This window comes from Pan troglodytes, chromosome 16 (assembly GCF_028858775.2).
Source record: "Pan troglodytes isolate AG18354 chromosome 16, NHGRI_mPanTro3-v2.0_pri, whole genome shotgun sequence".
NCBI lineage: Eukaryota > Metazoa > Chordata > Mammalia > Primates > Hominidae > Pan > Pan troglodytes.
Window position 1 is genome coordinate 44,732,057 of NC_072414.2, and position 26,808 is coordinate 44,758,864.

Here is a 26,808-nt window from a genome sequence, read left to right on the forward strand (position 1 = left end):
GAAACCTAGGTCAAATCCAGTGCCATGTTGGGTCCAGTTAGTCTTAGCCAGCTTGGTTCACAACCCTGCAGCTATTCTGACAGTTACCTTTTGCTTAGCCATGCGAAACTACTGCCTGGAATTTTCTGTTCTCTTGTGACCACCGTGTGTTATTCCTGTCTCAACTCAGTTTCCATCAATTCCTGAGGCATTTGTCAAAAACAATCAGGGGGCTGGGTGTGGTGGCTCACGCCTGTAATCCCAACACTTTGGGAAGCCGAGGTGGGAGGATTGCTTGAGCCCAGGAGTTTGAGACCAGCCTGGGCAATATGGCAAGACTCTGTCCCCACCAAAAAACTGAACAACAAAAACAATCAGGGATGATTGTTTAATATTGCAGTTGCCTGAGCCAGTGACAACAGCTGAGACCAACTCAAAAGCTGACCAAAAATCTTAAAAGAAAATTTGGGGAATGAGATATGAAATGTGAAAGGAAAGTAAAAACTTGGGACCCTACTTCACTCTGCCAAAAGGAAAAAATTAATCTGAAAGCTGAGTCATGCAAGAAGCTGCCTTTTCTTTTGTTCCTAAGCAGATAGCTACAGATAAAAGGTCAAATATCTTCACAGGTAGCTACTCTATTTTCATGTTATCTTATATAATGTGCTGATTTACTGAGAGTGAGAGGAATATATAATTGACTCTTCCCCTACTGCTCGTTTTCCCTTGCAACATGTGGATGACCATGCCTTCCCTCTTTCCCCTCCAGTCCACTCTGCCCCTTTAAATATTGAAGTGCTCAAATTCATCTTTGGAGAAAGGCACAGACCACAGACTGTTTCTGTGATTCTGTGTTTTTTTCTTCCAGGGAAGTCCTTAAACTTGGCCAAATAAATGTCTAAATTGATCAAGACCTGTCTCAGATACTTTTTGCTTTACCCCATTGAGGGCTTTGAAAAGTTTCAATATATTCCTGAGAATCTGGACTGCTGTGCACACCCGTGTGAGATATTCTCCTTTATTTAAAGTGAGCTGATTATGAACAGCAATCACATCCACAAAATACCTTCATGGCAACACCTAGTGTTTGAATGAGTAACTGGGGACCAGAGACTAGTCAAGTTGACACAGAAAACTGATCATCACAAGAGAGAACAGAGCTATATAGGAACAAAATGTTTATATAGTATTGAAATTGATATTAATCATCCTTGGGGCAGAGCTCAGCATACCTCCCACCATCCCACTGGTATGCCCCAAAGCCCACTCATGACTATATATGTGAAAGTATTGAGAGATAAATGGGCATGATATATGCAACCTATTCTCCCAAGGTTCCAGGAAAATAATTATGTAAACATATACACAGAGAATGATAAAGCAAATGTGACAAAATATAAAGCATTGTTAAATCTGGCTAATAGGTACATAAGAATTCCTTATGTATCCTTGCAACTTTTCTGTGAGTTTGAAATTATTTCAAAATAAAACTTTTTAGAAAATGTCCACAAAAAGCTTTGTAGAAGAACATTAATATCACCTTCATTAAAAATAGCCAAGGCTGGGTACAGCGGCTCATGCTTATAACGCCAGCTCTTTGGGAGGCCAGGAGTTCAGGAACAGCCTGGGCAACATGGCAAGAACCTGTCTCTACAAAAACACAACAAAACAAACAAACCAACAAAAAAACCCCACACACAAAAATTAGTGGGGTATGGTGGCATGTGCCTGTGTTTGCAGCTACTTGGAAGGCTGAGGCAGGAGGATCACGTTAGCCCAGGAGGTCCAGGTTGCAGTGAGCGGTGATTACGCCGCTGCACTCCAGCCTGGGTGACACAAGGAGACCCTATCTCAAAATAAATAAATAAATAAATAAAAATTTAAAAAGGGAGAGCAGTCTTACCCCTATATTTAAAAAATGAAAAACCTTAGAAAATAGTTTTTTTGTTTGTCTACTTCTTTGTTTTGAGACGGAGTCTCACTCTGTCGCCAGGCTGGAGTGCAGTGACACGATCTTGGCTCATTGCAACCTCCACCTCCCGGGTTCAAGTGGTTCTGCTGCCTCAGCCTCCTGAGTAGCTGGGACTACAGGCATGCATCACCACGCCCAGCTAATGTTTTTTCTATTTTTAGTAGAGATGTGGTTTCACCATGTTGGCTGGGATGGTCTTGATCTCTTGACCTCATGATCCGCCCACCTTGGCCTCCCAAAGTGCTGGGATTACAGGCGTGAGCCACCGCGCCTGGACAAAAATAGTTTTTTTAATTGGAAAAAATCCGCATTTTAAGATATTTGCTGAGCCTGTAATCCCAGCTACTAGGGAGGCTGAAGCCCAGGAGGATCGCTTGAGCCTAGGAGTTTGACGCTAGCCTGGGTAACGTGGCAAGACCCTGTCTCTAAATCAATCAATCAATCAATCTGTCTATCTATCATCTATCTAATTTGCTGATAATAAATATAGCTAAGATTGATGGAGGATTTATATGCCGGACACTGGGCTAAGCTTTACCTACTTCTAGTGTCTAATCCTCACAACCACCCTATAATGTAGATACTTATGCCTATTTTACAGATGAGGAAACAGACTGAGGGAAGTTAAGTAATTTGCCTAAGGTCTCACAATTAGTAATCAGCACAGCAGGAAAGCCAAACCGTGTTTCCTGAGCCAGGCTTCTTGATCGGTTACTACATTGTATTAAAGAGGACCTTAATTTCCCTGCCCCCCAGCTTCTGACACACACAACTGCCCACACAAGTTATTTTACTGGAGAGGGCTTTTAAGGACCATCCTCTCTAATAATAATTTTTACTTCTTCTGAGAGTCAATCAGGTTAATATAAATGGCTAATCTCTAGAAATAGAATGTTCCACTTTCATTTAAAAGCATTATTTTGCTCCACTAGAGAACATCTCTTTATTTCCCTGCATTAATCTTTCTTTGACCATGGCACTGGCTTTTGTTTTCAAGCGTGTTGTCCTCTCCGTTTCACCCTTCCTCCAAAGAAACTCGATGAGCTACTTGCTTAGGATTTCAGGTAGAATAAAAACAAAAGAAGGCAAGGATTGTCTAAATTTAAAGTGCTGGAAAATCCAACATTTTATTTACTACATTTTGGTGACTACATAAATGCTGAAACATTTTAACACTGAAAAGCATGATGGCGTCATCACTTGCTTTTTTTTTTTTTTTCTTTTTTGCTTAGCAAACACAGCAGATGATATTGCACGGCATAAAGTGAGAACAGTAGCGAAGCTTAAAATAAATGAAAGAAACCTTAATGCAGTACAGGAGATACTCAGAAACAAACCAGAATAATGCCTAATGCATTACACGTTTTTGTTGCTACACACAAAAATACAGAAGAAGCATCAGACAGAGAGAAAGGGAGAGAGACAAAATATTAGCAAACAACCATAACTGGGTACAATAATCATTTAGTCTGAAATGTAGATGCAACGTAGAAACTACCACTGTTTTCTAATTGACAAAGAAAATGACAGCAACATTTGTCTTTTATCAAAAAATCTTCTAAGCCCCTCATGGTTAGGGTTTTAATTAACTATTTAATTATGTATTTACCCTTTTTTTTTTGTCTTTTTTTCATTGCTAAGGAAGAACTCCCTCTGCTCTTGGAAGATTTTCTACTCTACTGATCTTATTTTATTTTTACCTGATGATTGTCTTAGGCACCCTCCTTACATAATAAACCATCAAGCTAACTTGAACAGGGAAACTGAATCACACTCAAACAATAGCTAAGGTCAAAAGTGTAGTGAAAGTAGAAAAAGCGGGGAAGGGATAGGTCTAAGTGAGTGACAGATGGGCTGATTCAGACAGGGCAATAAGCACAGGGAGATATGAAGACAACTACCAAAGCAAGTGGAAGACAAGGTTTTCAACTTTATTGTATTGAAAAATACTTGTCACTTGGTTCAGACGGCAAATCTAAAATGAGCCCACAATGATTATGTAATAAATGCAGAACGTACCACAACAAATCGAGACTAACACAGAAACAGAAGATGTGACTTTGTGAATACAACGCCGCTCAGCGCTTCACTGCTGATGTAGGAGTCGACTCCCTCAACCATTGTCCTAGGTTTCTATAACTCATCGCACAGCATTTGTATTAAAAACAAATCATTGGTCAATGCTTTCCAACAGAACACTGAGTGATCCTGCAACCCAAAGCAGATTTATTGCCCTATTAAAATACATAATGAGTATAAAAATGTTCCTAAGAAAATGTAACATTTGACCTGAAGTCTAAGCCCTCTCTTTCCTTCCCCACCACAATCACCCCTGTGGGGGGGAAAGAGAAAGGTAAAATTTGTATGTTGAGAGGGAAAGTATTTACATCTATGGGTTTATGATGTGTAGTGAGAGCAACTTCTTTCAGCAAAATAAAACAAAATAGTGGGCACCGACTCTTCTGAGGATGCCACTGTCAGTTGAGAATTCTGTGTGTGTGCTCATCACAGGTAGGGCCAAGTATCTGAACTGCCTCCATGAAGGGAGCTGAGGGCAGGGATCATCTCTAGTGCAGAAAAGAAAACAGTGGGAAGATGAAGAGTGAGCAGAGACAAACTCAGAGAGGCGTGGAGTACATTCACCCCAGGACCCTGACATTTGAGGATGACTCCTGTGACTTTGGTAGGGGCGCGTGGGGAGAGGAGGGGCAGTCATGAGTAGCAGATTCCAAGAAACTGATGTGGAGAGGGATGTGTAACTTTGATTTTTCTCTTAAATTCTATTGATAATTGAGGCCAAGCAATCATATTTTGTGTCTACTGTGGACTGGCCAGAGGGGTAGGGGCTGGGTCAGCTGCTCCCCAGCCTTGACTTTCTGCTTAAGGGCATGAGGCCATTACACTCTCCTCTCAGCTTTGCAAAAGGAACTGTGTCTCCATGCCCTGCCCCCTGCCTTGAAGCAATTCAGAAACTTGGGAAAACCTAGAGGATTTCCAAATTCAAGTTAGCTTGTCTCTTTGAGTTTTTACACTCTACTTTTCATACCCGTGCGAATGGTTAAAAAAAAAAAAAAAAAAGAAGTAGCAAAGTATCTCACAAATGCCGGTGCTTTGAAATATTAAAAAAGTCTCAAATTCTTTGGAATTTCAGGTCTTACCTGCAAAGTAATCTTTTCTAAAAAAAATTAATAAATTAAAGGAAGAACACGAACAATGCCTTTCTTCTTTCTAAATGACAAAAAGGACTATCTTGAAACACTCACTTTGGCATGTACAAGTTTCTGAGGGGGACCTGGCAGTGTTTACAGCACACATTGAAGTACCTACTAAGAAAAAGCTAAAGATACACCCTGCAGTTAAGAGAAGCTCTTGCCTTCAGCTTATCTTAGCATCGAGAACAAAAAGATTGTAACATAAAGCTTTGGCCATTTCGATTCTACTATATACATTTTAAAAACTACACAGTCATAAATTAAAGCAGTGATTAAATAAGCTCATATAAAATGTAATTAAATTAAAAAAAATCACAGCACATTATAGAGAAAAATAGGAACCAGCTTCACAAAAAAGAGATTTTATATATATATATATATTTTTACCCTGTGGAAACAAATTTTCTACGGAACACAAAAACTTCATAAGTAACCATCAAAATGAAAATCATTTCGTATTCCATTCTTGCATTTTTACACAACCCTTAACTCACCCGGGGAATATTTCCAGAAACTAAGTCTTCCTTGAGCAATAGAGCAGTTCTGCCAAGAAAATAAACCCCAAATCAAAGGGGGGGGGGGACATCCCAAACATACAAACTACAAAATAAATAAGAATTATAAAGTTTTTTTAAAGTAACCTTAACAATTATCAAACTAGTAAGTTCTGCCTTATCACATAGACTCTCTATACAACATAACCCTAAAACTTTATTACTATGAGGTATTTGGAGGAATTGGTAAAAGTTATGCACGGCCTGCCTGGTGGAGGGACAGGTGAAGTCAGGTGGGGGGAACTTGAGAGGGAACAAGGAGGAGGAGCTTTGGTTTATCAGCAAGAAATTGGGGAAAAAAAAAGTCATCCTTTGGTATCAAAGAAAGTTTCATTGCATGGTTGCACGGAAAAAGCACCACGGTGAATAATTATTCCTTTTTTTTTCATTAGTGGCCTTTCTAAGAGGCTGAGGTATTCAAAGAGTATAAGGTGAAAGAGGTCAACAGCGGTTTAACACTTTGGTTCAAGCAAGGCACTCGTCCTAGGAGTTTACAAAGTTTGCAACATGTTTGCCTAGAGATTTACAAGTAGAACTAGCAGTAATAAGAGTAGTATTTCCTAATGTTGTTGTTGTCATTATTGTATCATTATTAAGAATGAAGACAAGTTTACACACTGAGTGAAGAGTTAGGAAGGGGGAGGGGTGGGGGAAGGGAAGGGGCGGAGTTCCCTCTGCAGACTGAGACCGTGCATGAAAATATCTTTGGTATTCTTTGGTATCATCAATGTGATTAAAATCACCAATGGAAATTGAGTGAGGTAGCGTCTTTGGTTCACACTATAAATAGTAGATCTTTACACTTTTTTTTTCTTTTTTTCTTTTTCTTTTTTTTTTTTTTACACGTGGAAGTCGCTATTTCTTACCTTCTGCTTCTTTGTCCTTACTATTTAGGAAATAGTTACCAAATGTACTGTAAAGCTAACCACACCACAGTAATAACCCAGAAGGCCAAACATGTCTCAAAACAGCCTCTGGTGTTTGAATGCACCCTAAACAACTAGATAGAAAAAGAAGTGCTTTCTCTTTGTTTGCTAAATGCATAGTTTTCATCCTTTATGTACAAAGAAGGGAGGACCTTTCTTAGGGAATATGCCTTTATAGCTCATGTGAAAATGTCCTAGGACTCTTTGGTATAGCAAAGTTTGCATTTAACCTGCAACCACGGTCATTCACCTGGGGTAGCAATGGGAGTGGAATGAATCCAAAAGTAGCGTAGTGCTTTTATATTTTCCTGGAAAAATAATTTCGCTTTTTTGCGGGGGCACAGTGAGTGACATGTTCATTTAGGACTTCTGGATTTCCCACACATTTTCTTTGGTCTTTGGAGTCTATTCCAGCTGCATCCAGGGACTGGAATACTCAATTCCTGACATCCAGAGCTCTTTTACCTGAACATTTACTGAAGTCTGGGGTTTTGGGGTGTCCAGACGTCACAACTCCCTGCCCTCTACAGGAAAGCTTCCAGTGATGAGAGGACCTGAATGTCTTATGGCCAGAAACAGACTAACTTCCATTCTACCAAAAAAAAAAAAAAAAAAAAAAAAAAAAAAAGGATTACTTTAAGTGCAGTTTTGGAATAAACACGTACAAATAAAAGAGTAAGATAGATACCTTTTTCTGGTGAATTTTGCAAAAGAATTGAGAAATGATGGGTGAACAAATGGCACATGATCTGCTCTGTGGGATGTAGATTAAAAAACTCAAGCCAGAAATTAATGTTACACTAAATAGGAATGGAAGCATTGTGTTTTTTTTCTACATGCCAGTTCAGGAGCAAGTAAAGAATCAGTCATACATGATGTAATAAGTGTATTGCTTGTGAGAAGCTGAGTTTGTCCATCACGATTTCTAAAAAGCAAAGGGTGTGAGTATGCTCAAACAGTCGAGTAAAAAAATTGCTTTTCAGGCTCTGATTTGTGCATCTGTTTATGAGAAAATATATCTCTAAGCCCTGAAATTGCATAATGGGTGCAAATTCAATGCTGGTATGAAAATTATCTTTGGTGTTAGCAAATAGGATAACTGGGTAGTTTCTTAAAAAACCATTATGGTAGGATACTGAAAATGAAGCAATATTCTGTGAGACTGTGCCTACACAGTACCAAAATAATTGGTCAAAAATGTAACATGAGCCAGGCGCAGTGGCTCATGCTTGTAATCCCAGCACTTTGGGAGGCCGAGGCGGGTGGATTACCTGAGGTCAGGAGTTCAAGACCAGCCTGGCCAACATGGTGAAACCCTGTCTCTACTAAAAATACAAAAATTAGCTGGGCGTGGTGGCACCTGTAATCCCAACTACTTGGGAGGCTGAGGCAGGAGAATCACTTGAACCCAGGAAGTGCAGGTTGCAGTGAGCTGAGATTGCACCACTGCACTCCAGCCTGGGTGACAGAGTGAGACTCTCTCAAAAAAAAAAAAAAAAAAAAAAAAGGGTAACATGTAGTTGGATTGATTTTGGGGGTAATATATAGTAGCAACAAATAAAAAACATGGTTGTCTGAATTCTGCTATTCTTTTCTTGGGGTATTGAATTTGGTAAGATTGTGTGTAGACACAGCTTGAATTTCCCTGCATTTAGAATTATCACGTTTTAAATAAATAAGGCTTTCCTCCCTCCTAAATTATAAATACATTATGTAGCTGTATCCCCGGCTCCCTCCATTCCTGGAGAGAGAGAAAATGTTAATCAGTTTTTTCCTTTTTGTTTATGTCATTGACAAGATTCTATTTTTTAGTAAATCTTGAAGGGTGGCCATGTAAATGGTCTCTTTCAATAGCTGAAATATAATTGTGCCATATTTAGAAGGGAAATTTTTAAGCTGGAGTTGTGGGTGAAATTAAAAACAAAAAACAAAACATGTCAAGGCAAATGAAGTATTTCATCAAAAGAGAAGTATATGTTGGTTTCCTCTTCTCATTCGACAGCAGACATGAAGCAGACACAGATAGATGGCTTGTTGGTTTTGCTTTACCTCTCTAGTTGCCTGCCTGTTACAGACCTAGACAAGGTGCTGAGATTTGATGCTAAGGAGTTATGTTTTGTGTCAAGATGGTTCAGTTTTGTTCTTTGGCATTTTTAATGAATCTCAATAAAACAACTTATCATTAGGATAACATTTAATTTCATAGTTCTAAGTAGGGGTGGTAATTAACTTACAGTATCCAATTCTTTACCTAACGGCATAAGGGGCATCCGCTTAGATAAGTTACAGTCCAACTGAATTCAGAGAGAATTTTTCTGGGAATCAAGTGATTCACTGGGGTACCACTAATACAACTTCATTTTTTTTTTTGACTTTGACTTCTACAGCTCTGGTTAAGTGATTTGGAAAAATAGAAATTTAAAATTTTGTATTTGTAAGCTCAGGTCTAGTTTTTAATCTGTCCCTGTTAGAGAGCAAAATCTATATTATAAAATTTCCAGCTAAATGCAGTAGCAAGAAAGAAGGCAGAATGCTTTGGAGGCTATTCTTAGTTCCATAAATTGATTAATACCAATAGATCAAAAGTCTTGTCGTCCACCAGAACACTGGCTTTTTTCTATACAGTTCCACCAATTCCACCATTTCTCAGTTGCACCTGCTGTTTTGTTGACGTCCAAGTCATAAAATTTCTGGGATTGGCAATAAGTTAGTTTGATAACTTTTTAGGATAGTTATAAGTACTGAATAGCTCATTTGAATAATAATGTTGTTTTTTTAAACTTTATTTGTATTTGTAAAGTATTTAAAAGAGGTTGTTGGTGCCAGATGCATAAAGCAAATATAAGTCAATTAATCTAAGGATAGTTCTTTATTTAGTGACCTTTTACTAAAAAGCATTACTTTGAACCAATTTTCTAATTTAATTACCCTCCCTGTTAAATTTAGTTTTCTAGTGTAAAAATGGGGTACTACTCTGGAAAGATCCTTAGGTTTTCTCAGCTAGGAACAGATTATGGAACCATGTCTATCTCTCTACTTAAGTGACATTTATGGATCCTGAAAAGGAGTGTGCCATCTGGATGTACACGTGTACTGCATCGACCTCTCTGCCATGATATTAATTGCTTCCCTGAAGCTACATTCTTTCTTGCCAGTTCTGAAAACTCATATTTCAAATGCTTCAAGAGTCATAAATAATAGTCATGATTCTATGTGGCATGTGTATTACAGCTAGATCAGTTCATACGTATAACTTTTCATAGTATCTTGTGTAAAAATAGCTTTGGTTATTAAAATCATTGCAATAAAATACCTGCACTATAATATTAAGTGTGTTCTTTGGTACCTAGGTGATTTTTTTAATGGATGGACTCTTGTTTCATTTCTTAAAAAATATCTGAACATTCCTTAACAAACAAAGAGAATGCACTGGTTTAGGTGTCATTCAAATTTTCTTTGCTGGGTTTGAATCTGCATTTAGGTTGCGGGCCTGGCAGGTTCAAACGTTAGGCTAGACGAGCAAAATCACACTCCTAATCCAATGAACTCAGACAACCCCATACCATGTTGGTTGCACTCCTATAGAACAACCATTTCTGAAGACAAGCTCTGCCTAAGTCTCTAACCACTGGTGGTGGTAGTACTGAGACACCATACACCTTCGTGGCATGGTAGAACAGATGAGAAAGTTCGATCTTAAAAGATGTCCGCTCAATGGCTCAAAATCACTATGCTCCAAACCACTAAACAGCCAAGCACAGCGAGGATGGTCATGGATTGAAGGTGTGAGATCCAGTGGTGTTTTCCTGCTCATCGTTTGTCTTGCCAAGTCGCCGCCCTGCTGAAGTGTGTGTCTCCAAGCAAAGTCAGAATGCAGGTGAGCTAAGTCTTTGGTTTCTTTGGACTATAAATAACACTTTTTTTTCTTCAAATATTTCTAAGTATAAACCTGCTATCTTGAGGTCCTGGTCTTTTAAAAATTTTTCTTAATTTAAAGCTTTTCCACCGAGGTTTTAGTTTGTGGTTCTTCCTTCATGCTTTGGTACAAGTGCTTGATGAAGAAGATGAGTTGCCTGAATTGGAGCTGCCCTCGTCCTGCCACTTGTCCAGACTCCTCCTTCTTGCGTTCATGAAGAAGTTGCTGACAGTGCTCAGCTCCAACCCCAGCTGCTGGGAAATGGTGATTTGCAATTCTTTGGATGGACGCTTATTTTCCTTGAATATTGCATGTAGAGTTCGACGCTGGACATCTGTGAAGACCAACCTGGGCTTTTTGGGTGTGTTGCCTCTATCCTTCCCATGTTCTTGTTCTTTCCTTTTGCATGCTGTGAAGAAACACAGAAGATGTTAGAACAAATAGTCTAGGGGAGAATCATGAGTAGAAAGACAGAGCTCATAAAATTTGTTAGCCATTCCTCATGGCCTGCTTTCTGTTTGCTGACCTCTGCTTTAAGCACCATTGGAGGCTGGGAGGAAAGTGTAATAGAAGAATGGAGAAATGGGATGCAGGTGAAGTTCTGTGAGGCCTGGGCATGGGTTGTGCCTTTGATGAGTATTTGCTCTTTGTCCTGGGTAAGTCAGTTAACTCCATCTGGGCTTCAGATTCCTCACCTGTAGAATGGAAGTTTCTGCCTAAATGAACTTAATCAGTTTGAACCTTTATTTCTTCATCCGCAAAATGCATATAAGAATACCTACCTTGCCGTGTTGTGGTATGAAATAGTGTACACAAAAGTTTATGCTAACTTTACAAATGCAACGCCTTGTCAGCAAGAAGTGGTTGTAGCCCTCAAAGGGTTTATAGTCTGCTGCCAGTAGAATCTTAAGAGCCTAATCAGAGTCTGAAAACATAGTAGAAAGGAATTGCATTTGTTTCCCTTCTGATCTTTTTTATTTTCCAGGAAAATCTGTATATAAGAAAGTTCAGTATATAGTTTTTTTTATCCTGGCCATCAAACAGTCTTCCACTGATTTTCTAGTGGAACCGGGAACTGTGGAGGTGTGAACCACTCTTCTTCGACATTGAGACTAAACCTGCCAAGTTAGCCATGTTCATCTCTGGGGTCTCTCTGTGCCTCCTTTTTGCAAGCCATGCTCTTGGAGTCCCCCTCATCACTTACTTGGTCTCCCACTGGGGGGCCCATTCCCTGCGCTTGCATGTCTGGTCCTGTATTATGAAGCTGCTTTTTGGCTGATGGAGTTATTCTAATGTATCATCCCAATGGAGCCCTCAGACCCCAGGGTTTGGCGCCAGATCAGGGTCTCTCCTGATTTTAGATGCCATAAGTCTCTTTCCACCCTAATGAGGCTCACTAGTTTCCACCTGCTAAAGGACTATCAAGGCTGCATTGGTAACAATGCACACTGCCCCTCCACCCAATCTCCACCATCAATCAATCCTCACAACCATCCACAAATAACCATACAACCCAAGTAAAAATAGTGCTCTGATATGTGAATGCAGCCTTAAGAAAAGGCTCCTATGCCCTCACTGCAATCAGATTGCTGCCTCTTAGCCCCCTATGTAGGCGTTCTAGAGCAGCCACTGCCACCTTTATATCTGGCTGGCTGTACTCTCATCATGACCATAGTGGAAGATGGACGGGGCATGCTTCATGATGGAGGGAGGGATTGCCATTCTTCCATAGCGCATCCCTCCCATTGCTGTCCTACCTGTTGCTGCCTTCTGCTTCACTGTATGCCTCTGTGTATTCCAGGTTCTCAATTCCTTACCTGATGGTTCACCAGCTCTGGCTAGATTCAGCCTCTGTGCTCTCCTCAGCCTGTCCCTCCCTTTCATTTCCAGCTGGGTAGATCCTGGACTTCAGAGTTCCTGTAAAACTTCAGGTGCCATTGGTACAAATTAGCTCAGCAACAGATCAGCTGCAGAGCTCATAGGATGAAAGCTGGAGAGGCCTCAAGGCTTTAGAGTCCAATCCAGAAGGCTCCAATTTTTTAAAACAATGTGCTACTTAGTAAAAAAAGTTCTGAGTGTATATTCCCTTATATTATTTATTTATAAATCATATACATGTGTTAGTATACTACTATATTGTGCACATTATAAAACATACACAATACAAAGACATTTTTTTGAGACAGGATCTCACCCTGTTGCCCAGGCTGGATACAGTGGTGCAATCTTGGCACACTGCAACCTCTGCCTCCCTGGGCTCAAGCGATCCTCTCACCTCAGCCTCTGGAGTAGCTGGCACTACAGGTGCGTGCTGCCACAACCTGGCTAATTTTTTTGTATTTTTTTTTTTTTATAGAGATGGGGTCTCACCATGTTGCCTAGGCTGGTCTTGAGCTCCTGGGCTCAAGCAGTCTGCCCACCTTGGCCTCCCATTAGAGGTGTGAGCCACTGCCCCCAGCCCACAATACTAAAATTTTTAAAGGGATACAATAAAAATAAATAGACATGGAATTCTCTTCTAGAGATGCATCTGCTTGCCAGGCTCTGGAGTGTATTCACCCTACTTACGGGGCCACTGGTCCAACCATTAGTAAATATAAGATTGATAATTTCAGAATGGACATGAAGGGAGGGCTCAGTCATGAAAGAGAGATTTGTAGGCAAGGCAGGCCTTATGGCCTTTTGTAACATGTCCTGTAGGTCACTTGCTATGCCTCTTGCCCACCATGAGGGGCGGCATCAACCTAACGGGCAGTATTATTAAATGTCCAACTCCCTCAGAGCCTCGAGTTATAGACATCCTGAGCCAGGTGAGAGTCTCCAAATAGAGTTCTTCCTCCCAGAGGCCTACAGCCCTCACCGGGCACCTAGATTAAGTCCCAGAAAAAAATGACTAAAGTCAACTCCAGTTGGTTTGAGTCAGCCCGTGTAGACACAGCCTCATACAATACTGATGCAGATGGCTGATTCATTGACTTAAAAATGAATACAACACAGGTTTTGCTCTTAAGGATGCCAGATTTAAGTAAATAACTGCACATAAGCAATTAACTACAAGAGTATAAAAAGAGTGTACAGAGTCTACTGCTTGAAGATATTCAGGAAGGAATTACAGAGAAGGCACTCAGATGGGCCCTAAAGGATAAATGGAGGCTTTCTAGTGAGAGGAGTGGGAAAGCTCATTCCCTGCAGAGGGAGCAGCATTGTGAAGGATTGATAAGTATTAGTAGATTGGTATTTGTGAGGCAAGAGGGCACACAAGAAGGAAAGGCTGTGGGAGATGGCTTCGTGCATAGACAGAGTTCAGATATGAATCATCTTATAGGTAAGGAGGAGGTAGGGGGAGGCATGAGTAAGGGTGTAGTGTGATTACATTTGGGCTTAGAAAAACCCCTCTGGTGGAGTTGTGGAGGGAGAACTGGAAAGCAGCAAGATTAGGGACAAGAATGCTACAGTGGGTGCTGTGGTCTACTACCCAGATCCCCCTTCAGGACTGTGGCACTTGTTCCTCCAGCTGCTGGAAGGGTTGGTGACAGGTGGCTCTCAGGTGAGGTCCATTCTTGGAATTGCCCTTGGCCAAAGGTTATGCCACTCTGGGGTGGGGTGGGGGTTTGCCCATATCTAGTGGGGGTGGGTGGGGGGCTGTAGGAGATGGGGGTATGAAAGGTGGTGGTCTAGGAGAGTGGAAATGTGTTGATTTAAGGACCCTCACCCCAATCCCTTGCATCAAGTGAGACAACTCTAAAGAGTCATCCGGTTCAAGAGCACTCCATATAATTGGATGAGGCTATTTTTGCACCTACATTGTTGTTCAACTCCTCCTTCTGTCCAGTCTTACTTCCTTCACCACCCCCAGGGGGATTATTTGCCATAACATGCTCCGAAAACCTTTCTGAATGCACATCTCAGAAACTCAGAATCTGCTTTGCAGAGAACTGTACCTAAAATACAAGTCAGAAAACCACCGTAGGGCCAGGCACAGTTTCTCATGCCTGTAATCCCAGCAGTTTGGGAGGCCGAAGCAGGCAGATTACTTGAGGTCAGGAGTTCGAGACCAACCTGGCCAACATGGTGAAACCCTGTCTCTACTAAACATACAAAAATTAGCAGGGCATGGTGGCAGGTGCCTGTAATCCCAGCTACTTGGGAGGCTGAGGCAGGAGAATTGCTTGAACCCAGGATGCAGAAGTTGTAGTCAGCTGATATTGCAACACTATACCACAGCCTGGGCGAGAGAGCAAGATTCCATTTCAGAAAAAGAAAAGAAAACCACTGTAATGAGGACCCAAAATTAGACAATGGCAGAATCGGAGAAGAACTTCTTGGGCGGTCAAATCAAGAAGACTTCTTGACTACTTGGCTAAGAAGGTGTAGTCTGGAACATCTGCCAGGTTTCTGGTTGGATGATAGTAATGGGGCCATTAGGAAATGCAGATGGAGAAATGAGTTTTATGAGGATAGTAACCACTTCTCTATGGAACAAATTGCATTGGATGTGTTTGCTGGACATTCTGTTAAAGATCTCCATTAGGTGGTTGTACAGCAGACAGCAGGATGTATGGGATCTGGAGTTCAGGGGAGACATCTGGGCTAGAAATATAGACTTGGAAGTCATTAGGTCTCTAGATGGTAAATTACACAGAACACTCACTCATGGGAAAGTAAATAACTGAGCACTGGGTACAGACTTGACTTATTTATCATTCAAAAGGCAGAGCTAAGGGAAATCAGAAAGAGATATTCATCTTCCATCTAGCCAGATTGTATGTTTGAATGACTTCAGTCTGGTCCTTGGCATTTGGCAGGACTGTCTGCTGAAGCTACCCCTGAGCCAGCATTTCCCAAATGGCATCAGAAGAATGATACTCTCTCAAACAGGGGTTCCTTGAAAAGATGGTTTGCAGATTAAGGACATTTAAAAAAATCTATTATATATTGCCTCTTCCTCAAGATTCATAACATATGTAAGCACAGCTAATTCTGTTTCTCAAATTTGTTTGACCCCAGAACGCTTTTTGGTGGAGACTGTCGATTAATGTCTTATACAATATTAATGTTGGGGAAATGCAGTTTGGAAGTTCCTGCCCTGGGACCTCAAGCACTGTAGACGTTACAATACCAGAACCTGGGAAGTGAGATTCTCTTGGAGCAGGGACCCTGGCTGACTTGCTCTGTATCTCCAGGACGCCCTGGCCTAGGGCCTGGTTGTAAGGGCAGATCAGTATCCACGTGGGTATGGGGCAGGGGTATGTCTGCGAATAAGTGGATGTGATTAGATCTGGAGGAAATGCTGCCAAAGCTGGAGGTGCTGAAAAAGAAAGCAGAGATATCAGTAAAATGGAGAGTAGACTAAAGCTTACTGAGAGTCACCGATGACCAGGGGAGGCTAAGTGGAGCAACCCACAGAAACAAGTCATACTTCTAGAAGCTTTCACCAGACTATAGCTGTGAGAGCTGAAATTTCCACGGAATTGATTTCAGAGTAGAGATTACCCATTGTAAGGTAGGAAACCCCCAATTGGAGGTTATGAGAGTCGACAGGAATGTGCAAGATAGACAGAGAGAGAGAGAGAGAATGAAAAAGGAGTATGACAAGAAGTAGTGCTGCTTAGGGAAGAGCAACACACATGTTTTATGTGAATGTAATATTTTTATGTAGGGGTACAGTTTCCATTAAAAATAGAGAAATACTTGTCAGTTAACTGGATTAAGTGGAAGGAGATGGCCATTGTTGGTGAAAGGTAGTACTAATGATGAAGATCTGTTAGGAGTCACCTCCATGAGGGTGGGCAAGCAGACAGCTCCATAGGATGCACTGGCAAAGTATATCAGACAAGTGACTTTGAGGTTTATGGGTGAGGTCACCCAAAGTGAGTACCATGGAGGAGGTAGAAGTAGGCATGAAAGATGGTAAAAGTCAGAGCATGACTTTGTGTGCCACGGGAATAAAAGATTATGAAGAAAAAAAAAACAGAGCACGAGGGTGTGGGCAAAGGACAGAGACTTCTAGTTCAGGCATGCCTGGGGACTGCTTTGCCTATAGTAGGCAAGGCAGAGCCAAGTGGGTTTCAAGAAATGTAACTTTGCAGGAGGTTGAAAGGTATTTTGTGAACAATGAGTTGTGAGGTCAAGTTGGTTTGGGAAATGCTGAATTAATTAATGATTAACCAAACTTCTTTAATGCAGGACTTTTCAGAGCTTTAATATGTTACTGAGCATCAACACTTTCTAGCTTACAGGCTCTCCCAAACTTATTTGATCAAAGAACTCTTTATTCAGGGAATTTCCCTTAGGAATGGTGATCCTTAGAACAGTTTCTCAGAGTGTGGTTGGCAGACCTGTGCTGGTCTGTGAACCACTACTGACCTGCAACGAGGTCAGTACAAAATATTGAGAATAAGAAATTAGAAATGTTTATGGCAGTTTGACATTGCTGCAACATTCAAATGTGTGATTATTTCTCTAGTAATATATTTTTTATTGTATTATCAAAATTATTCATTCAGGACAGATGGAAGTTAGAAACAAACCAACAAGCTAGTCCTTCACTACCTAGAGTTTAAGAAGCCCTGTCTTAGAACACACTTTCTAAAACACAGTACATAGTAACATCTTAGGATCAGTTGTCACTCAAGCATTTGTATACTAACTTATATCCATTTTCCTGACTTAATGATAGAAAGGACTTTAGAACTTATAAAGTGCTGATTGAATTATGCAAAAGTCTGCCAAGAATTTGTCTGGGAATATGTGGGCACACATATATTGGCCTGGGAGGCATTAATAAAGCCAAATGAACTTATGATACAGCTTCTTAAATGAGCCTGGACTCTTGAAGACACAAGCTCTGGCCCAGCTCCTTGGATATGCATCTGCAAATACCATCAACATTATGAATTTGGGGATTACATTTCCAACACATGAAATTTGGGGGACACATTCAAACCATAGCAAATATATTGTCTGACTAATTCTTAGTACCATTTTGTAAGGTGAGAGAAGCCATCGTATTCCATTTTGCAGCTGGGGACACTAAGCTCAAAGAAGGTGAAGGACTTGGGTCAAGATCACACATCTATCAGTGGCCACAGAACTGGGCTTGAGCTGTGTGCCGGCAGCTTATCCACTCATATGTGGCTTGCTCTCTGTGAGTCCTTAGACTCTAGACAAGTATTTTCTCCCTCGAAATAGCTGCCCTAGAATATGTTGTCCTAACATCATCGCAGAGAAAGTGGACTAGAGAGCAGTAAACGGGAAAGGCTGAGATGTCCAGGACACCATGAAACTGCCTTGACATCTAAGGACAGATTGGCATTGTCATAAGGGCCTGCTGGAGATGCAGCATCTTCACCCTAAAGGCTGATGTAGATGCTGAAAACTGCAACCCCTCAGTAGCCTGCAGGGCCAAGTGTTCTCACACAGGTAAGTCTGTGACGTCCGAGTCACGCAAGGGGTGTCTTGCCTGGATTTAGAAGAGAAACGTCCAGGTGGCCCTCAGCCCCTTTGCTGCTCCAATGCCTCTGGGTCAGATGGGGGTGCACTGGTAAGGCAAGACACATCCTGAAGTTCTCAAGAGCCAGCCCAGGGCTGCTACCCAGATTCCTGATGGGCTTGGCCATGGCATCCCTGCAAACCCTGCTCAGGAGAGCTTGGGGCTTCAGGGGTAGGGAACAAAAATATCAAAAAGCATGTAGGCCAGAATATGAAAATCCACAGGGATAGAAAGCAGACTGGTGGTTACTTATGGCTGAAGGGGTGGTGGTGGGAAATGGGAGTGACTAATAGGTATGGTTCTTCTTTTTTGGGGAGATGATGAAAATGTTCTAAAATTGACTGTGGTTGCAAAGCTCTGTGACTAACTGGATGATTTTAAATGGGTTGAATTCTATGGTATGTGAATTACATCTCTATCAAGTTGTAAGAGCAGCGGCAGCCAGCCATGCACACAGGGTGAGCCCTCTGCTCTCACCCCTACCTGCCACTGAGAGAGACCCTTTTCTGGGCTGTGGCAAAGGACAAGAGGTAGTTGGCTGTTCATGTGCATTGAGCCCTGAAGACCGTCTCTTGTCAGCTGAAGCTGTTTTTCAAAGTAAACTCTTAGAGACAATATATGTGGATGAGCGAGCACACAAATGAACAGATTTCAGTAAAACGCAGTGGGGGTAGGGAGAGACAAATGAAGGGGAAACTATGCAAGCAAACATGGCAGGACTGTTCCTGAGCCTGTATTCCAGGCCAGTACCTACACTGTGGAGATTAAAGAGCCATTGGATTGACCGAGACCATCAGGATTAGAGCTCAGACTCAAGGAGTCCTAGGTCAGAATGTTATCTGCCTTGCCTTGAATGATCTTACTGTGCGGTGTATATTTTTATAAGCTGTGTCCCCAGTTGTTTGGGTGATAAAGGAGCTCTTAAGTGGCAAATTCAGAGGGCACAGGCCAGTGTGCCATTTGAAAAGCAACACCAGTGAGCTCTAACTGATACGGCCAAGGAAATCCTTTGCATGGGAAGCAAAGTCCTGCACAGATTGTCTGGAAACTGATGGCCAGCAGAGGGAGGTGGAGCCCAAACAACCTACTGGACATGAGCTGTGTTTGCTGTGTCTCTGTGAGTAGCCAGAGCAACTGTGGAAACTCTTTTGGTCACACACATGGAAAGCCTAATAAGAACATGCAGAGAGCAGACATTCCCAGTGGGGAATAATCACCGTAACTCACCCTTGTGTCTTGCTTTACAGTGCTTAAAACACCTCCATAAAACCTTATCATGTGATCCCCACAAAACTCAGGTGAGGTAGAAATAGGTATTCTTCCTTTTTTTTTTTTGTAGGTGAAACCCTGTCAGAGAGGTTAGGCAGCTTGCCTGTGGGCTGGTTAGTAGGGGACTTGGGCCTCCAGCTTCACTGGACCCTGGAAGCAGAGGGCAGCACCAGTGAACACATCATGGAAACTTTCCCCAGGATGGTGAAATGGGGGCAAGAGCTGAGGGAACGGGTGAAGTGGAGCTCAGACAACTTGCACCCAAGGTGAACAGAACAGCAGCAGTTGGTCAGCCAAGCAGCAGGCCAGTTGTCAGCCAGATCCGTCTTGATGTGGCTGAAAGGACTGCAGTTTGGCCTTCCAGGAAAGTGGGCTGGATGGAAGTTGAGTCAAAGGGAGTTCTGGCAGCATAGCAGACAGCACACCCATGCTGGCCTGGGAAAGGGACTGGAGTAGTCCCATGTCAGGAAGGATGCAGGGGAGCATGGGATAGTTGTCTCCTTGTGTGTATCAGCTTTGAGAAGAAGCTGAAGGAAGCAGCTCACCCAATGGAAAAGGAAAGAGCGGGAGCAGAGGGCCTTGGCAAAGCCAGGTCGGGAAAGTCATTGGAGCCTCTCCCTGCCCCCGGTCTGCTTCTCTAGCAGAGCTGTCCAGGACAGAATCCTGCCATCCCATAGTCTGCTGCCTGGAGTCCTTCCTGAGTCAGTGAATAAAACATGGTGATGGACCTGTCTTCTCCAGGTGAAGCTCCACAGCTGCATCCCAGGAGAGATGGGAACCCTGGACAAGGTTGCCTGGGCCTGGGAGGGGTGGACAGCATCTCCTGAGCTAAGCCCCATTCATAAGTCACCTTACCAGGCCTCACAATAAGGGCGTGAGGGAGACACTGTTATTCTCTCTAGTTGACGAATAAGCAGCCTGAATCTCGGCGAGGTTAAGAGACTGGCCCAAGTCACCCCAACAGCAAAATGGTACAGCTGGGATTTGAGCCAGCACAGGGCCCCATGACAGCACTGGAGGACATCGGGAGGTATGCCTCCCGCTCCTCCGCAGGCACAGACTACGGGGAAACAGAGAACCATACCAGCTTTCGCTTTCTTTGACCGCACAAACAGCTATTTTGGTGTGATTCTAGACTATCTCAGTTCTTCTCTCCACAAGGTTTGTCTTCTCTCCCTTGTTCTGTTTTCCCTGTGATAGAGGCTAACCCTGAACTAGAATGGTAGCTGAGAATTCTCGTTGAAAGAATGCATTTCGTACCCAATGATACTGGCATCGTCCTCTCGCTGGTCATTCACGCTCATGTGCACACACTTTCCTGAGCACAGCCTCATCAGTTTTTATACTCACAGGAAGAGACACCCATCAACCTGACCCTTCCCTCCATGAAGCTCTCCCCCTGTACTGCAGCTTCAAAGGAACTGGTGGGAAGGGAGAAGCTGCGGCCTTGCACCTGCTAGTTTGGTCAGCAGCAAAGGGCAATAGGGCTCTTTTCTGGAAGTTTTCTATCAGTATATGAAGAGATATCTGCACTGCCATGTTCATTGCAGCACTATTCACAATAGGCAAGATGTGGCATCAATCTAAGTGTCCATCAACAGGTGAACGGATAAAGAAAATGTGGTAGATATACATATATACATATTATTCAGCCATAAAAAGAATGAAATCTTGTCATTTGAAGCAACACGGTTGGAACTGGAGGGTATTACGTTCACTGAAATAAGCCAGGCACAGAAAGGTAAATATTGCATGTTTTCACTCACATGTAGGATCTAAAAAAATTGAACTCATGGAGATGGAGAGTAGAATGATGGTTACCAGAGGCTGGGAAGGGTAGTGGGGCGTGGGGGATGAAGAGGGGATGCTTAATGGGTACAAAAATACAATTAGATAGAATGCATAAGACCGAGTGTTAGGTGGCACTATAGGGCGACTACAGTTAATTATAATTTATTGTATATTTCAAAATCGCTAAAAGAGTAGAATTGGGATGTTCCTAACATGAAGAAATGATAAATGCTTGAAGTGATGGATACCCTAGTTACCCTGATTTTATCATTACACATTGTCTGCTTGTATCAAAATATCACATGTACCCCACAAATATATACAATTATTCTGTATCCATAATTAAAAATTAAAACTAAAAAAGGATTTTTCTAAATTTTTTTGGATTCTAAATTCCTAAACTTCTGTTATTGGCTGATCAGTTGGAGTTTTATTACATCAGTATCCCTCACTTAAAAAAGACTCTCAATAGTTTGCCTCCAATAATTGGAGTGATATAGATGCTCTAGTTATTATGATGATTCCACAAAACAGTCAAAACAAAAAGCACATCTGATGAATTACATGCTTATTTTTACCTCATATATGCCTATTGTGAATTGTAAGTCTTAGCTTATCGACCTCATTTTTCTAATTAATAGATGTATATGTTACTTTATAGTATTTACAGTAATTGAGAGTTATAAAACAGAATTTCTTTAAAAAACCTACAATCTTGAGTTTTCACTAAGTCATCAGACATTTTCTCTAATTAATTTCAAATTAGTGAAGTTTTCCTCGTTTGCTTTTTTGGAAAGTTGTCTGTAGAATCAAACTGTAAATGCTATTCTTCCAATGACATGCATTATACAATTAGTTTCACAAGGGTCTCCCAAAAGCCCAAGATGAAAGCCCTTGGCGGCTACTCTACCATGATATTCAAGGACCTTGACACCCTGACCTCAACCACATTTCCCATGTCACCTCCTACTACTACTGCCCACTCAATACCAATCATTCCTGCCACACTGCTCAGAAGTCATTCCTAGATATGAACCTCCACATCCCTACTACTTTGCTCAAGATGTCTCCTACATCCAGAATGTCCTTCCTTTTCTCTTTTCCATACAAAAAGATCCCTGTGCAATGAAGGTCAACCTCAAGCATCTTCTTTTCTGCTAAGCCTTCTCCATCCCCTCTCCCATCCAGGGAGAGTTGTTGTCTTTTGTGCCCACAGAGCACCTTCCCCACAGTATAATTAGTTAGTTACCTACCCATCTCTCTCACACAGTCTGTAATACTAGAACATGGATTATTTCCTTGGCATACTCAGCATCCTTGTTGGGAAGCAAGTTGGATGTGGCTCCATAGAAAATAGAGATGCAAGAGTCACAAGTCTTTTAAGTTTTGAAAATGTGTGCATAGAATGAAGTTCCATGAGATAGCCTTAATCCCTTTACTGGATAGTGATTTTTGCAGTAGTTTAATGGCACCATGGGGAGATTTCTGAAATGTTATATCAGAAACATATGGGGATATATATGGGGAATATATGGGGATATATCTGAAATGTCACTGACTGGGAAGTCAGTAAAGTTTGGCTGAGTCCTTGGTATTGCCACCACTCCTATAACTGGGTCTGAAGTGAGCTCAGGGACAGGTAAGGAGCAGACTAGAGCAACAGAGCTGGAGGAGCAGAAGGCACAGAGGAAACTAATTTGGGGTGGGACATTGAAATTAGTTGGGAGTAGGTAATCAGCTCCCTTTACTAAGGTTAGGTGCCCAGGTGGGGCCACTGAGTACCAGAGGGCAGAGGTGTACTGTCTGCATCCGTCCTTGCTAAGTCTGGGTGGTGACTGGTCCATATCTGCCTTAAATAGAGAGGAGATAAGGATCAGATTTATGGATAATGTCAGCAAATATCCAGAGAGTCTGTGTGGTAGAAACCTTAACAATAAATTAATGAGATGACTCCAGCAGAAGAGTCTTGAAGAAATTCAAATTCAAGGGATGAAAGACTCAAAGAATGCTTTATAAATAAGGTGAAATGATATCCCATTTTGTTTCTTTTTCTTCTGGCAACTGCCAAGCCATTGGGCTTTTTGAGTAGGACCTCTGGCTATTATAGAGCCCTGGATCCATGGGTTAGGGTATCATTTCTCTCTCCTGGGCTTCAGGGCTGGCCTGCATTCTGCAGTGGGAGAGACTGGAAGGACCCTCAGAAGTTCTTAGTCTTCTCTGCAAATGGGAACCACTGAGAAACTTTAAAAGCACTCGTGCCTGGGATCGATCTCCAGAGATACTGATTTATTCAGTCTCGCAGAGGCCTAAGCCTGGGATTTTTGAAAGCTCCCTAGGTGATTCTAATACTTAGCCAAGGCTGAGAACCACTCCTCTAAATCAGTCTTCTCAAACTTAAATCACCTGGACATCTTGTTAAGACGAAGATTCTGATTTGGCAGGCCAGGGTAGACTCTGAGATTCTGACCATCTAACAAGCTCCCAGGTGATGTCTAGCTGCTGGTCCGGGACTGCACTCTGAGTAACAAGGGCTGAGAGTCCCGAGCGTGAACTCCAGTAAAGGTGTGGCCCAAATACATCAACATCGCCTGGGAGCACAAAGGGGCGGCTTGTTCACAATGCACATTTTGGAACCTCATCCTATACCTACTGTCTCTGAGAGTGAGATTCACAAGCCGATATTTTGTTTTTTAATCAATTTTTTAACGTGGAAAAAAATGAACTTTAATATGGCTTAAAAATACCACAAATCAAATCCAAAGACAAAAATTGAGAAGCAGTTGTAAAATACACAATAATTTCTTTATACAAATCACTCAGAAATAAAAGAACATCCAGGGCAAAGGATGTGAACTCTGTGTCAGTTTATGAGAGAGAGAGAGAGAGAGAACATTTATTTTAATTTTTTGTCTGAGCTTGGCAAAGATTTAAAACCTTACTAATCCTCAATGTTGACAAGAATAAGGAGCAATAGGCACTTTTGATGGGAACATCAATTGGAACAACTGTTCTGAAAGATGATCTGCATTTATATCAATATTAAAATATATTTACTTTTGATCAAGTAATTAACACTTCTAGGAATTTATTCTAAGGCTATATCCAGGCAAGTGCTCAAAAATATAAGTACACATATTCATCATAGATCCTTTTATAGTAGTGAAAACTATAGGGAGTTAATCAATGAATTATGGTAAATTTGTGTGTGCAAAGACTTGCTTACCTACAACTACATCCCCAGAATCTAGCTCAGTGCTTGGTCTATATATGAACATTTATTGAATAAATGAACAAATAAATATAGTAGAAAATTCTATAGCCATTAAGAATGATGATGTAGATGTATATTTATTGCAGTGGAAAACTATTCATCCGATCTTACAAAAAGGACAAGCAGATGACAAAACTGCATAGATAGAATCATCTCAATTTTGCATAAAAAGCAAGTGTGTGTGTGTGTGTGTGTGTGTCTGTGTATATATCTATGGAAAAAAGTTTAGAAGAATGTATACCAACATATAAATTGTGTTTCTTCCTAAATGGTGAGATTATAGATCTTGTTTGCATTCTTATTTATACCTTTAAGTAATGTCTGTTTTTTTTTTACAATGAGCATGTATTAACAGATGTAATTTTGATAATCACTAAATTTTTTTTTCATTTTTGTTCCATAGGTTATTGAGGTACAGGTGGTGTTTGGTTACATGAGTAAGTTCTTTAGTGGTGATTTGTGAGATTTTGGTGCACCCATCACAGGCAGATATTTTAAACAAGCTTCCCAGTAATTTGGATGCCCAATAAATTGGAGAGCCACTTGCTCCTAGGACAGTATTTTAGACCTTTCCAAGCTCAAGAGAATTACTCCATACTTTGGCAAAAACACAGGCTGACTAAATCAGAATTTTAGGAGTGGCCTGGGAATCTGTGCTTTGAGAAGAATACCAGGTAATTCCTGTGAGTTCAGGTCCAGGAAAGCCTGCTTTGTGGGATCTTTCTGTGGGACTGGGCCCAGGTAACCCTCCTCTCTCCCCACAGTGAAACTGTACTTGTAAAACCCAGCTGCATTGATTGTCATAGACAACCTGGCAGAGGAAAAAAAAAAGCGAGATGTGGCCGGGCGCGGTGGCTCACGCCTGTAATCCCAGCACTTTGGGAGGCCGAGGCGGGCGGATCATGAGGTCAGGAGATCGAGACCATCCTGGCTAACACAGTGAAACCCCGTCTCTACTAAAAATACAAAAAATTAGCCGGGCGTGGTGGCACACACCTGTAGTCCCAGCTACTTGGGAGGCTGAGGCAGGAGAATCGTTTGAACCCGGGATGCAGAGGTTGCAGTGAGCCAAGATCGCGCCACTGCACTCCAGCCTGGGCGACAGAGCGAGACTCCATCTAAAAAAAAAAAAAAAAAAAGCGAGATGTGTGTGAAGTTTGTCCACGGAGTTCATTGCTGGAGGCAGAGGGTTTTGTTCTGTGATTATGATGAAAGAGGAAGTTGGGTGAGAATGGAGGAAAAGATCAGAGTAATGGCTGTGAGCTTTTTAGCGCTAATTGACAGGGCCTCCTTCATCTTGACTTGTCTGAATTTACTGCCAAGTGCCTAACATGGAAGGGAGGGAGCTGTGGGACTGAAGGGCATCCCTGTGGGCAAGTGAGTGTATCTCATGCCCAGAAAGAGGAAGAACAAGGTTTTTGTGCCACTCCTTATTATCCACCGGGCTGGCTCCAAGAGATGAACTAAAGAACTGGAGGGTTTTTGTTGTTTTTGTTTTAATTTCTGCAGCTCCACACCCATGCTGTGACAGGAACCCTATTAGTTTGTACTGGGCTTGTTTTAGGGTTGTTACATTTAGAGGATGTTTAAAGTGTTATTTTATATAATAAGACGTGGCATGAGTGCACACACACATACACATATAACAAACCCAAGCTGCATATTTTGGGGTGTGCTTATCAAGCTGTAACATGCATTAGAATCACTTCCAGGGCTTGTTAAAATGTAACAAGCCAGAGTTTCTAGCCAGAGTTTCTGATTCCATAGGATTTCTAACAAGCTCCCAAGTGATGCTGGGGCGTGGGTATGGCAGGTGGGGTGGGGAGAGAGAACTGCAAATGAATCTTAACTAAAACATTTTTAAGCAGGTTTGTTTATTTTATGGGTATGGGCAAAGCAATTTTGAAATGATTTTAGATGTATTACAGGATTGAGCAAATGAGTAAATGTGTGTGTGAGAGAGACAGAGAGAGAGAAAGAGAGAGAGAAAGAGAGAGAGAGAGAGGTAGATTACTGGGTACCAGAGTTCCCACTGTGCAGGAAAAGACATATAAATAGGGAATGGGGGAAGGCAGGGAAAAATCCTCTGAGGATATATTGCAATTGGAGGTGGAGGTACTGGTATGAACTAATGATTTTAGAAATACGTACATGAGCACGTATATAAGCATGTTTATGCGTACATGGATATTATGTATGTATGATGTGTATACGCATATTTGTATGTGTGTGTAAATAAATGTATATGTATCTGTTTCCTGGCTTTGTCTGAGAGGGTAGAAAACCAAAAGTCACCCTAAAGCCATGAGCACACTTAGTGCCTAGGCTGTCTTGGACTCTAACATTTTTCCCCACCAGGATAAACCAGGGCTCATCAAAGAAGTGGCACATTCTAGGATTGGGGCAGAATATGTACCAAATGAGCT

General features: G+C 41.7%; 1 protein-coding gene across 2 annotated transcripts in view; it reads right to left on the reverse strand.

Annotated features, from left to right (window-relative positions):
* Positions 1-3,861: 3,861 nt before the first annotated feature.
* The window catches only part of ONECUT1 (one cut homeobox 1), a 39,626-nt gene continuing 16,679 nt past the window's right edge, over positions 3,862-26,808 (reverse strand). Inside the window, exons 2-3 of one of the 2 annotated variants that reach the window (XR_008539314.1) lie at positions 10,207-10,968; positions 3,862-7,235 (exon numbers count right to left, since the gene is read on the reverse strand). Coding sequence is in view for 1 of the 2 variants with exons in the window: in XM_001170549.5 (XP_001170549.2) it covers positions 10,676-10,968 (293 nt within the window). In the remaining variant the exon portion in view is untranslated. Of the gene's footprint in view, positions 7,236-8,819; positions 10,969-26,808 lie in introns of those variants that run through there. The other variant, XM_001170549.5, reaches the window with a different exon arrangement.